Raw genomic sequence first — 14,282 nt, forward strand, 5'->3', positions numbered from 1 at the left:
AAATAAAAAGACGATATGTACATCAAGCAAATTTCCAAAGGACGGCAGCAATGAGTGAGGCAACGACGATTGCTGCCACAATCGGCAAACAAAATGAAAAACTGTACGATCATGTTGAGGGTAGAAATGCGACTGAGCGCTGAGTTGGCTGACAATTTGTAGAGGACGACTAACTCAGAGGAGGGTTCATTAAACTCGAGGGTTGTAATTGCTGGTGTGTGTTGTTGGCGTATAGCACACCATGTGCGGCGGCTGTCCCATTTCGTTGAGGCAAGAGGAATTGGAATTTTTGTAAATTAGAAAAACTGAGGGGTTTTTAGAAAACCAACGGTGCAGATGTTTAACACATCACATTAGGGCGAACACAAGAAGGAACGACAAAAAATGTAAACAAAATATTTGCCGTGAAGTCAGTCACTTATTCTTCTTCAGTTTAGTTTTTTTTTAATGCACCACCACCACCACCAAGGCCAAAAAATGGAAGAACTTTTGTCGAGGAGTGCAACAAAGCATAAAATAATAGGCAGATGTTCAAGCATTGCCAAGAAATTGTGTTTATGGCCAACAAAATTATTGGGTCAGGTCGAGAACATAGCCGGCTAAAACATTTTTGTTATTACACCGGTCGTTCGGTGTCTTTATGAATGAATGAATGGATGGATGGCTGTGGGGCCGGACGGTCAGTCACACAACCCCAAGACATAACATAACCATGAGTAAAGCTCCAACTGGGCAAGAGAGAGCTTTTGGTTATTGCAGCAAACAAAAACTTTTGCTTTCATTTGAAGGTTGCCGGCTAAGCAAATCTCAGTTGGAGTTTGGAAATATTTTTTGTTTTTTGCTTGGAGCCCAGAGGCGTACATTGTCGTTCAATTTTGCAGGTAATCCACAGTTTTGCAAAATAAAACATTTGATGATATTTACCTTTGGTAATCCATGGCAATATCTCCGGATTCTTCAATGATTGATTCCCACAACATTGTGTTTGTGTGTGTGTAAGGTTTTAATTGGTGTTGTTGAAAATGTTTAAACTGTTTTGTTAAATTGTTAAAACACAATTTTCACTTTGTATTTTTTGTTGTTGTTTAATAATAGTGTTTGTAGTAATGCACAATTGTTTGAGATGATTTTGTTAAGAGAAGTGTAAGTCTCTTGTTTGTGTGGCGAGTGTTAAGAATAGTTCATATTGCAGTTTTGTATTTTTGGTTTGATATTTATCAAATCCTTTTGAGCATATTTTGTTAAATAATTTTTTTTGTTAATCCAAATAATTTTTCTTTTTGTTTATTTTTTTGGAGTGCAGTAGTAATACAGGACAAATGCTGCTTTACTGCTGCTGAACGTTGCTGAAGAGAAGACGAACTCGAATGACTGACTTTGCTGAGACAACGGCGGTTTATATACACGACGTCAACGCAGCAAATGCAATGCAAAACCTCTGCTCCTGCTCAACAATCGATAAACCCACCACCATTGCACACACACACTTTGTGTTGCTCTCGTTGAATATCAGCAGCGCGGCAACAACAAATGTCTCTGCCACTGAGCCGAGTGTTGGCAATCAGCTGTGTTGTATTCTCACAATACGCAATATCAGCCGTAGAGAGAGAGAGAGTGGGAAGAGTAAGGCTCAACATTACTGTCAAAGAGTGCAACAACAATGCAATGGAAAAGAAAAAGAAAGGGCATTCTATTCTAAGGATTGCGCTCGACAGAATTTCATTTTTGTAGTAGAAAAAAAAAAACAACAACCAAATTTGCTGCTGTGGCAAAGGAAAGGCTAAAGCAAGTATTGGTGTCGCCACTGCTCTCCACTCAGATAGCCAAGAAGAAAAAAAAAACAAATTCTTCAAGAATTCAAGACAAGAAAGGCTCACACAACAGCAGCAAAGAGTAACACTGAGAGATGAAGATGAAAAGACGAAAATGAAAATAACAACAAAAACCATATGATTTTTGTTTTTGTTTGGGCCTACGCACATATGAGAAGAAAGATTTTAAACTCCAACAACAGCAATGGGCCAGCAACCAAAAGGACAGACAGAGGATCAATCTGGGAAACAAGTGTAATGGAATTTTAAAGCTTACACAGAGTGAAGGGGAATAAATAAATAGAAATGGAAAATTGTAAATCTCAGTAAATAACACAAAAAAAGAGGGGAAAACCATATAAGAAATGTGATGTGTAGAATGTGTGCTACAAATGACCCCCTTCTCCTCTATTCTTTTTCCGTCCTTTTAAATGCTTGTAGTTATGTATCCAATTAAAAAATATATATGTATCTTCGGTGGCCAACTAAACGTCTTACATATCCACTTATCCTTGAATAAATCCCCTTGAACTTGTGAAGAAGCCTTGGTTTTCGGTAATCACTTGGAGGCTGTGGCTTTATGAATGCCAAACAATTTTTGGCGCGCAAGCTTTTATACCGGCAAACTTGAAGCCTGTCCTCTCACACACTATTGCAAATGGGGGAGAGCAATATAGCCCCCACCACACACACACATACACAGATGAACAACAAACAAATCACGAATCAATGAACCGAACACGATACGAAAACTTGGGGGAGCAGCAGCTCAAAAATGTTGCTCATGATGATGATGATTATGATGTTGGTGGAGCGCAGAGAACCCACATTCAGGTAATCGGCAAACTTGGAATTTCTTGAGAAATAAAATGCCAAAGAAATGTTGTTGTTTGTCCTCGTGTGTAGCCAGCCAGCCCAACAAAAAGTTAGAGTATTATTTGTTGTTATTAGCCGGCCGCCGCTGCTGCCGTTGATGTGTGTATGGTGGACTGTTTGTTTTTTTATTGTTGGTTTTGTGCTTTTTTTTGCACCGTTCATTGTTGGTGGTATTTTGTGCTTTTGGCTGGGATGTCTGCGCGCAAACAAAGAAATTCTTCTGCAAAATCAACACAATGAAACTCCTTCTGCTTCTTCTTCATCTTGGTGTTCTCTCACTCTCTTGGGCTCACATACAACTCCCCGCCAAACTTAAAATATATATTTTTTAAGGGCATCCTATACATACATACATATTTATTTTAGTTAATAAATCTTTGAATAAATCTCTGAGCTCGCTCGCTCTATGCAAAAATGAGCGGAGAAAGAGCAGAAATGGAGTTTTGCGCGCCTTATTATTTGCTGCTGCTGCAAGTAACTAGGTATGTAGTTGAAGAACAGAAAAAATAAAGAAAAAAAAGCGGCAATCTTTATAGAACAACAGCACAAAGGATTTTTTTCATCGGCAAAGCAAAGCACAGCACAGACGAGACATTATCAATGGGGAGGTGGTTTGGAGAATAACAGAGAAAAAAAAAACAACACAGAATACTTTTAACTAAAACAAGTTTGTGTGGACAAGTACCACATACATACATGCATGTAGTATACAATGTGCTTGATGGGGGTCTCCTTTTCTAGTTGTTGTTGTTATTGTTATGCTCCTATATAGTAAATATGTGTACATACTTAAGTATGCACTTGGTTTCTCGGAGATTAGTACTACTCTATGTAAATGTGAGATTATAGAAATAATTGAGTAACTAAGTATCAAAAAGAAAAAAAAGCGCCAAATTGCGATAAGAACTATTGCAAAAATTAAATATCAATATTTAAAGAAAATAATGTTTTTTAACATTTAATTAGATGGGGAAATTGTAAAATATTTGTTAGAAATAGGTAATTGCAAACTTGAGGACATTTTAATTAGGAACATTTCCCCGAATTTCTGGGAGAGTGAAATGAAAAAGGCAGAAAGAGGAATTCAAGAGACAATAGTTACTCGGTGGAGAAGTCGGCTTGTTAAAACTACAAAAGCCTTAACAACGACCAGGATGTTTTTGGATTTGAAGAAATTTTATAGGTAATTAAAATACCTAAAATGTTATTAAATATTTAACTGGAGATTTTGCAAAATATTTTCCGAAAATAGGTACCTAACTAATTAGGGCTGGAAATATGACCCAGATTTAAGCCGTTAACTAAAACTTTGTGGCCAATTTTGCAGAAGCTAAAAAATTTGGGTTTGTATTTTATGCCATTTTTAGATATAAAACTTCTATTGATTATTGACATTTTTCAGAAACCTCTTTCAAAATGCCTTGTTGTTGTTCGTCAAAAAAACAGATTTTTGCAAAGATTTACAAAGAGTCTGGTGTTGACAGACTCCTTAGAAGTTTTTGCTTCGAATTATGTACTGGGTTTGTATTTTGCAATTGTTAGATTTAAACCTCTATTGATTTAATTTTTTTTCTTTATTTCAGAGACCTCTTTTAAAATGCCTTGTTGTCCTACAAAAATACATTTTTGAAAAGATTTACAAACATTCTGTGGCTGAGAGTATACGTTTTTGGTAGAAAATTTAAGTCATGGCTCCCTAGAAGTTTTTGCTTCGAATTTTTTAGGCAGCTCGAAATTATTGGCTTTGTATTTTGCAATTTTTTAAATTTAAAAACTCTATTGATTAAACTTTTTTCATTTCAGTGACCTCTTTGAAAATGCCATTTTGTTCTACAAAAACAGATTTTTCCAAAAATTTAGCAAGAGTCTGCTGCTCCCTCGAAGTTTTTGCTTCGAATTGGCTTTGGAAAATTCGAAAATTGGCTTTTTATTTTGCAATTTTTAAATTTCAAACCTCTATTGGATAATATTTTTAACTTCATTACAGGGATCTCTTTCAAAAGAGCCTTGTTGTTTCTCTACAAAAATCAGACTTTTGCTAAGTTTTCCAAAGATTCCAAGCAACCACGAAGTTTTACAATCTTACATAAATATGGTTATGGCTATGTGTTCACCAAGAGGCCCCGGGATCTGTATTCAAATACCAAGCAAAAGCCATTGATACATTTCAATGGTACTTGAAGAAGAGTGGGATTGAGTTCTCGTATTTTTTTCAAAAGCCTGGTATCAACAACAAGAGGAATTTGTCGAACAGCAATAAATATGTATGTATGCATGTATGTCTGTTGTATGTTTCAAATGAAACATTTGTGTATACAGTGACAACCGCATGGTCTTCCCCATGGGTTTATGGAAGGGTTAAACGAAGCAAATTAAACATACAAAATGTATAATTAAATTTTTAAATATTTCTCGCCTCTACTAGGTCATAGGAAAAATATTGAAATTAGTTTTGAAAGAGGGTATGTCATACAAGCACATATACTGACAAAACGACATGTATACAACTTATGTCCCAAATATGTAAAACAATCCCACAAAGACAAAGTCCAAGTCTTGTCATATTTATTTTGCTGAAGCACCACAACTGCTGGATGTGTTAAGAACATATGGAAGGAACTACATTGGCATACTAAAGCAGAAAATTTGATATTTAGCTGGGAGAGAGACTCAGCAATTATATTGGGGAAGAGAACCCAAAATAATTTTAGAGTTCTTATTATAAATAATTTTTGTGCCATTTAAAGTTTTTTATAGGAGAAAGTCGAAAAAATCCACATAACCTCACTTTGCTTACCTTACTTTTGGTTTACATGGTTCGAGAGATTTTTTTTTCTGGCAAAGAGTAGAACAAAAAACAACTTTCAGAAATCTAGCTTGATCAATAAAAGACCCTATAGAGATTCTCTATTATTGGGGAACCCGAAATATGGGAAACAATTTAAAATTTAGAGAAGTAAAAAAAAAAAGAGAAAAAAAAGTTTCCCAAAAATCAGAAGATTTTTTTTTTTTAGTTGGAGCCCATTTCAGAGGCTTTCTATGAAAAATATTTCCATTTAATTTACTCTATCTATGAAAAAATGGAATAAAAATGCATTATCTTCAGGGGAGAGGAGAAATGTTAAGGGGACAATAGATATTCTTGACATCTTTCTCATTTTCTTCACTAAATTTCTTATATACCATTTATCCAGAATATGTCCAGTAATAGCAAAAAAAAAAAAGATCCGTAAAAAATACTTATCAGAATGGGACATGAAAAGGCAACAGAAATAGGAGAAATAATCTAAAGATAAATGACCAAAAGAAAGTCAGAGAACAACAAGGAACCAACTACCAAAAATATAGTTAAAACATAACAAAGATACCCACAAATATTAAGATGAAGAAAGAACATGCCAAGGATCTCCTCTTTGAGATAACCTACAAGAGAGAAGGATGGGAACAAAAAAAACAATAACAACACACACCAAAAAAAAAGGACAACCTTGAATCAGCTGATTGGGAAAGAAAGACCGATATCAGTAGCTGAAACAACAACAACACCACACTCGTGGCATGATTTGTACAAGGACTAACTGTTCATCAAGACACCAACAACAACAGCAGCAAGGAAAAAAAACAATAACAATGCAATCAGAACCCACCAACAACAAACGTAACAACAGACAAGAGACTTAAAGTGTGCCTCTCTGGGTAGATGACACGAGGACGAGAAAGGACAATACACAGACATTCCGCAAACACACACGCACACACACTACCCATGCACATGCAATGGACAAGGAAGAGAAAGATTCATAACAGGACCAAGAAAGGAAAAAGAATTTAACGCGCGCAAAATCAGTTGGAAATCAAGACGGAAAGACGAAAAACAACAACAAAAACATAGGGACACACACAAATAAACCACCAGACACACAGTCAAGGAAGAGGATCGAACGAACGCACAGCACAGCACAGGAGGGGTGTGTAAAATCACTGTAGGCTACCAGTTCAACCTATCCACCAAGTGCAACAACACGAGTTAAATTGCAGCAACAACACACACACGATTTGGCAACAAAACACATTCACAGGACAAATCCAATACTTAAAGAAGTGTGAAAGGATCGATGTAGAGGAATTCGGAGCCCATTTAAGGAAGGCAGTAGAGAGTGAGAGGAACGACGAAGAGAAGAACAAGAAAAATGCGCCAAAAATCCACGAAAAATCTGGTCAGTGTAGGAAAAAACAACAACAACAACAGAGAAGAAGACCACAAAGATAAAACACCACACTCTTCACATCGCCTTCGCTCTTCTCTTTGGCAAAAGGAAAGCAACAATCAAAGAAAATTGAAAATTTTTTCACTTTTCCAAAATATCCTCATTACGGGATGGCCTGTTGTCCGCGAAACACCAAAACTCTCTGAGGATCGAAATAATTTCTCTTTGAAGAAGAAAAAAAGACGAAATCGTATTTTTTGGCATAGATTGCTTTTTTATTTAATTTATTTTGATAAATTTCATTTGAAAGCAGCCATAAATGTCAAAACAAACGACGATGACATTGACAATATCATGTCTGGTCTCAACCGATCAATGCCATAAAATAAAGCAATGATGTTTGTCGATGGGGTCTCCCCCAGTTTTAGAATCTGTGAAAATGGAACACGACGACAGTGCCTAGCAGCAATGACCACGACGACAACGACAATTCATTCAAATTTTGATTAAAAAAAAACTGAAGAAAAAAAGAATTAATGAACAGACAACGGAAACCAATGACAATAGTCCCAGCAGAAGCATCCAACCAAACCATTCAAAAAAATCAATTGCCTATTGTCAAAGGTCACCCATCCAATGCTCAAGATTCCATAGAATCTTACTATCAAACATGAATATGTTTGTTGTATAATATAAATAATAAAAAAAACTATTAAAATTTTTGAAAAAAGAGAAATGACATTAATTGTATAAAGGGGATTAAAATGCTTATCAAAAAAAGAAAAACAAACCATGATTAGTGGGTGCAAGAGAATGAGGGTGTGAAAAAAAAAACAACGTTTACAACGAACAGTGGGAGAAACAATTCCTTTGGGAAATATTTTAAAGTAAATGTATTTTTTTATTAACACACATAAAATGCTTTTAATATTAAGTAGATTTCATCGCATCGTATGTTATTTATCTTAAAAAGATTGAAAAATCATCACTCAACAAAAATAAGAGACCATATTTTGACATACTCAAGACTTACTCTCAGATTTAGAGAAAGAGCAAAAGAGATTATTATATTTAATTCATTTACTCATGCATAGGATGGGCAAAATAATAAAAGAGAAATTATTTGGGAAATTATGAAATAAAATTCCTGCGTCGAATTTTTACTTTTTTTTTTAATTTTTAATCCAAAATCAATAGTAGTTCAAAAACTATTTTATGGAAACAATTGTTGAAAATTATCATGACAGAGAGAATAAGAGACATAAGCAGGTAGATGATGAAAGTATGACGCCACTAGATGGCGTTAAATGTATTAAATGCAACAAGAGTTCCTTAAATTATTTGGATTCTTGTGTTTGAGCAAAACAGTTAGAAGGCATTTTATGTTAAGAGTTGTTTACGATTAGAAAATAAATTGTGTTTAGGGCCAATCGCCAACAACTGATAGCAAATGGGGGAAGATGACTGAAAATGATATTACAGCGTTATCTAAAATTCGACGAACCATATACAAATATTCAACTTCCCCACCATGGTGAAATATTTTGTACATCCGTATTACCACCCAAATATGCCAGTACCTATCTTAGAATATACCAAAGAAAAACGTTGAAATTGATACTATTTAAAATTAACAGAATTGTAATATTTTTCAATTACAAAAATTCAAATTGAAAAAGAAATTCATTAATAGTCAATGTTAAAAGTGTTCAATTTTGAAATGTTGTGCGCTCGTCGCACCGAGAAGTATTACCATAGACAAATGAAGGTATAGACTAAAAAGTTTTAAAATTTTCCCTTCCGGCAGATCACTCAGGGCTAGTGAAGTCACTCGACTTCGAAAACAATTTATTCACTTTTCTGCTATTTAAATTCTATATTTTTATATTTCACGACATATTTGGATAATGTAAAAGTAAACAAAGTTACTATTTCGTTTTTAATTGATAAATAATAAAGAATCATAAAAATATTCAATATTTTGTAGTTTGAGAGAATTGAGTGTGTCTACTGAACCTCTCTCACAGCATGAACGACATCTATTGAAGCACTTTTTTCGAAGATAACAGATGAGACAACTTTTTAGTCTATACCTAATTTGTCTATGGTATTACTCTATGGCAATATTTTGTTGTAGAGAGTCGGAAAAATAAATGATAAAATATCTGACGGTTTTCTGACGGATTAAGCCTTTAGGTCGTTTACTCAAGTAGTGCCACATATCAAAAAACATATTTTAAAATTTTGATTGGATTTTTTAATTAACCTAATTGTAATATTTTCTAATTACAAAAAATTAAATTCAAAAAGAAATTCATCAATTATCAATGTTAAAAGTGTTCAACTTTGAAATGTTGTACGTTCGAGTTAGTTTTCTTGTGTCGTGAAAAACGTCGGCCGAGAATTATTACTCTATGGCAATATTTTGTTGTAGAGAGTCGGAAAAATAAATAATAAAATATCAGTCGGTTTTCTGACAGATTAAGCCTTTAGGTCGTTTAATCAATAAGTGCCACATATCAAAAACATATTTTAAAATTTTGATTGGAAGCACCGCACTATGCATTAAAATCGTCATATTTCGAAAATCATTAAATCAACTTGGGGTATATTTTGCACACATGCTCAGAGCTATCAAATCTGAGAATCTGAGAATGGGTATACTAAATTTGTCATTCCATTTGTAACAACTTCAAATATTCGTCGTAGACCTCATAAATTGTATATTCACGATCAGCATACAAATCTAAGTCGAATTAACGATTTCCGTCTGCCCTCATGTCTGTTGAGATCAGTTCACATTTGTTGACGTAGAGCTTTGAAATTTGGCACAACAGTTTGTATTGTGTCAAGGACGGTTGGTATTGAAAATGAGACATGTGGGTTCACGCATTTTCGCATAACCCCCGTATAACGGTACCTCCCAATATTCGGTATTTGGATGATTTTAGTTACATTTTCCCTCGGAATTGAATTGTATTGGGAGTTTGTAACGGGTTTTACATCGGGTGGCTAGTCAGTTTAGGTTCATGTTTTCCCGTTGTGTCCATATAATAAATTGTTGTATTTGCAGGGTTCTAGCCCCGGTGGAAGAACATTGTATATAAAGGTCCACGTTTATATAATGTTACCTCCATATATTCGGTATTTTGCGTCACTTTAGCCATTTTTTTCACGATTTTTTTTTTATGAATTTGTTTTTAACAGTTTGTAATAACATATCATTGTCTATAAAGGGTGAGATAAAAAAACTGCAACAAAGTTAAGCGCCATAATTTTTACATATCTTTTTAAATTTTATTGAATGAAAGCAAAAAATGTCGGAAATAGCATCAAATTTTGGAATAATTTTAGATTTGGTCGAATTCGTCACGGCCAATGAAACCGCCACACGCCACACGTAGCGCTTGCTTGAGGTGATCGATACTTTGGTATTTTTTAGTGGCAGCCTTGCTTTCCAAAATACTTTAGACACAATAGCCCAACGGATTGGTCCGGAGATTTTGGTGGCCATTGTGTGCTGGAAATGAAGCGAGGAATCTAATTTTGTAACCATTCTTGGGTGGCGCGTGCTAAGTGCGATTGTGCTGTTGCGAGTCCTGTTGGAATGTCCAAGGTCTGCGGCCAAAATGTTTGCGTGCCCAAGGCACCCTCCACAATATTTTCTCGATAATATTCGGCATTTATTCTGATGCCACGGTCGTGTAATACGAATGGAGAGCGACCAACGGTTGTTATGGCGGCCCACACCATCACCATGGGCGGCGCTTGAGTTCTGGTGACCAACCGAAGGTGCACATTTTCAGCTGACCTCTTTGGCAAGTAAACATGATCATTTTGTTTGTTTACAAACTGCTAGACAACGAATGTTCTCGTTTTTTCATCGGAGAAAACCAAGTTCGGCAGTTCACAACTTTCAGCCAAGCGAAGCAACTCTTTAGCTCTTTTGAGTCTATTTTCTTTTGTGTTGCGGTGTAAGTTTTTGCACTTTTTGAAATTTCAATGACTTTACCCCGAGCTCATTTTTCAATATTTGCAGAATGGAAAATTTTCAGCCACTGCGACGCGGCTTTCGATCGAGTCGCTTCTTTACTTTTCGAACCATTTCTGCTGATGTTGCTGTTTTCCTCCGTCCACTTCCTTGACTTCGGGCTGCGCTACCAGTATCACGGTAACGAGCGATGGTGCGAGACACAAAAGATTTATTCACATTTAAATGCTGGAAGGCTCTAACGATAGCCACTTGTGGTTTTCCAGACAAATATAAAGAAATCCCACTATCACGCTTGAATTACATCACGAATAACTTTTTTTCTGGAAAATTCTTACCAAAATGCTTTTGTACGCTTGTAAACAATATAATAAGCTGTCACTGAAATTATTTTAACAGCTCTCGGACGAGTGACTTAAAAATGACAGCAGTCTAAAGTTGGTTGCAATTTTTTCATCTCACCCTGTATATATTTTTACAACAGATCTTGTGTTGATGGAAATTGTAAGAAATTGCTTTTAATGAGCTTCATTGGGTATTCAAAATGTTGACCCTTGTGTGTGGGACGTACCAGAAGGAGTAAACCGATATATTCCACTTCCACACTAGACCTTGTGCAAATAAAGGTACCAGAAGGAGTAGACCGACATATTCCATCTTCACACCAGATCTTGGCTTAATAAAAATATTGTGATGTGTATAATTTGAAGACAATTGGGTTATTACATCACATTTTAAAGAGGTGCCAGAAGGAGTGGAAAGATGTTGCCCATCTCCGAACTTGATCTAAGTGTGATAATAATATTACGATAGAAAACGCGGAATGCCGGTCCCTGAAAATACCAATTTCTAAAAAACGTACATCAAATTTGTGTGCTTAAAAATATCAGAAAATTCCCCCATTGTGTTCATTTTGGATTTAAACAAAGAATGGAATTGCATCGTAGTCCCCATAGTTCTTATTGTAATTTACATACAGAATTGAGTTGTTGTAACAATATTTAATTAAAAAAAGAACAACAAAATAAAAAATCCATTGAAATCTTTTAATGAACCCGCTTTTTTCTCGCTCCCCTCCATCCTCCCTCATGTAAATAGTAGGCTTAACAAACAAAGGGAACAAACGAAAAAAACTCCCTCCCACCATTTTGAGGGAAAAAATTAAGGCATTTAAAGTCAGTTTCAATGGAGTTGTAAAACTTTGTAAAATTTTCAAAAAAAAAATTGAAATAATAATAAAAATAATTCAAAGTTAAGCAACAAGACTCTTAAGTGGCTTAGCAAAATTAAGATTTGAATTTTTTATTTAATTGTTAGAAAAGTTTTTAAGACTTTATTAAGAATCTCTAAACTTAGCTGTTTGTAGCCTAATATTCTCGCCCTCTCCAAATGTTTCGCGGCCTTCTTCAGGGAAAATGCAACATTGTCATATTTATGTATTCCTTTATTTGTCAAACACATTTTGCTTGGCTCGAAGAATTCTTTTTCTTCTTCTACTCGTGTTACGATCGCTTTAAGAAAAACACATCACGTATTCCATTTCCTCCATAAAAGGTTCAGAGAGATTTTTTTTGAAAATAAAACTCAGAGTTTTGGACAGAAAAAAAGAAGAAAGAACGAAATCTAAGGTTTGTTTGCATTTATTTTTTTTTAGTTGGTCGGGCATAATTTTTGGTGTTGTTGTAGGCCGAGCGAGGTATGAATTTGTATGGGTCCCCCCGTGTATTGTTTCTTCGTTTTTTTTCCTCTTACTGCACAATCGTTGTTAGTTTAGTTTGTTATCAGTTAAACTTCAAATATCTCGAGAACGACGAATAAGAATTAAAAAAAAAAAAAGAAATATTCAATGGAACGTACAAATATACATACATACGTACAAAAACGGATAAAATATATGCCGCTATATAAAATGGAATGTTTGTCCACCTAACAATAATAAAAAAAATAATATCTCCTTAGATTGCCTAGCCCACAAATACACATAAATGGATACTCACAAAAAATTACATAGACTACAATGTTTGGTGGGAACTAGTTATCTGATCTGGAGGTAATCATAGACTTTTGTTTCGTATTACAATTTTTATTTGTTTTCTTTGCCTATTTATTACTATTTGCTGAGAAAATTATTTGCTTTAAAATTAAAAATGCAACAACAATTCTTTAAATAAATATATCTAAAATTAAACAAATTGTGCCAGAATTGGAATAATTTCCATTAATCAGGTGATTGTGTAATTGCCCCATTGCTCTATTCCAGAACCTGTAATAATCTACCATTTTGTATTTTTTTTATTCTTGCAGCCATATTATTTCTAGTAACAATAAAACCTCATAGTTTTTAGAAAAAATTGATTTTAAAAATCCCTAAACACATATCTTGTGAATACAGGACCTTCAGAAGACCTAGGAAGATATTTTACCTAAAAAAACAATTAAAATTCTTCTGTGAATAGAAGGCTTTCGGAGAATCTTTTGACTATGGAAGACATTTGAAAAGTTTTGTGTTTACAGAATTCCTTTACAACACAATTCTGAAGAAGGTATTTTGGTACCAGTCAGCTTTTGAAGCACCATCTTATTTTACGCAAGGTATGGGTTCGATTAAAGGCTTATAAAGTTCAATTACAAGAAAAACCCAGAAAGAATGATAGGAAAACCCCTGAAGATAATAAGTTAGAGTTAAAAATAGAAGAACCAACGGCGTTTTGAAAACTTTCATTTGAAAGTAACCTCTTCTCTTTTACATTTTTATAACCTCATCCATATTGCTAAGGAAATCATCGAAATAATGGTTTTAGACCCTAGGTCTCTTTGGACCAAATCCATCTTATAAATCATCTTATAAACTGTGATGTAAGAGTTCGATTGTCTCCAAATTACATCGGTCTACCCCTTCTGGTACCTCCCCCACAAAGGGTCAAAATTTTGAATATTCACGAAGCTGATAAAACGTGAAATTAATATCCATTCAGACTTGGCACATCTAAATATTTCCATCAACACACGATGTGTTATAAAGATGGTAGAGATCAGATCTGTGCTTCTGGTATCTCCCCCATCAAAGATCAAAGTTTTGAATAACAAAAAAAGATCATTAATCCGAAATAAGCATCCGGTTCCCTTCATATTTCACACATCCTATTATTTCTCTTAACACCAGATCTACTGTGAAGATGGTATATATATATCGGTCTACTCCTTCTGGTACCTCCCCCACAAATGGTCAACATTTTAAATATTCATGAAGCTGATAAAACGCGAAATTAACATCCATTCAGACTTGACACATCTAAATATGTCTGTGAGATGGTAGTGATCGGACCATTTCTCTGGTACGTCCCCCAATAGAGTTGAAGATTTTTAAAAACAAAACTCACAAAGGAAGCGAAATAA

General features: G+C 34.7%; 1 protein-coding gene across 3 annotated transcripts in view; it reads right to left on the bottom strand.

Moving 5' to 3' along the window:
- The window catches only part of LOC105262173 (M-phase inducer phosphatase), a 532,660-nt gene that overhangs the window by 2,301 nt on the left and 516,077 nt on the right, over positions 1–14,282 (bottom strand). The window contains exon 1 of one of the 3 annotated variants that reach the window (XM_059125486.1): positions 925–1,383. The exons of 1 other annotated variant lie outside the window; for it this stretch is intronic. In XM_059125486.1, coding sequence (XP_058981469.1) covers positions 925–980 — 56 coding nt within the window. In that variant the 5' untranslated portion in view covers positions 981–1,383. Of the gene's footprint in view, positions 1–21; positions 890–924; positions 1,384–14,282 lie in introns of those variants that run through there. One more of the 3 variants, XM_059125485.1, reaches the window with a different exon arrangement.

This window comes from Musca domestica, unplaced genomic scaffold (genome assembly GCF_030504385.1).
Source record: "Musca domestica strain aabys unplaced genomic scaffold, Musca_domestica.polishedcontigs.V.1.1 33, whole genome shotgun sequence".
NCBI classification, from domain to species: Eukaryota; Metazoa; Arthropoda; class Insecta; order Diptera; family Muscidae; genus Musca; species Musca domestica.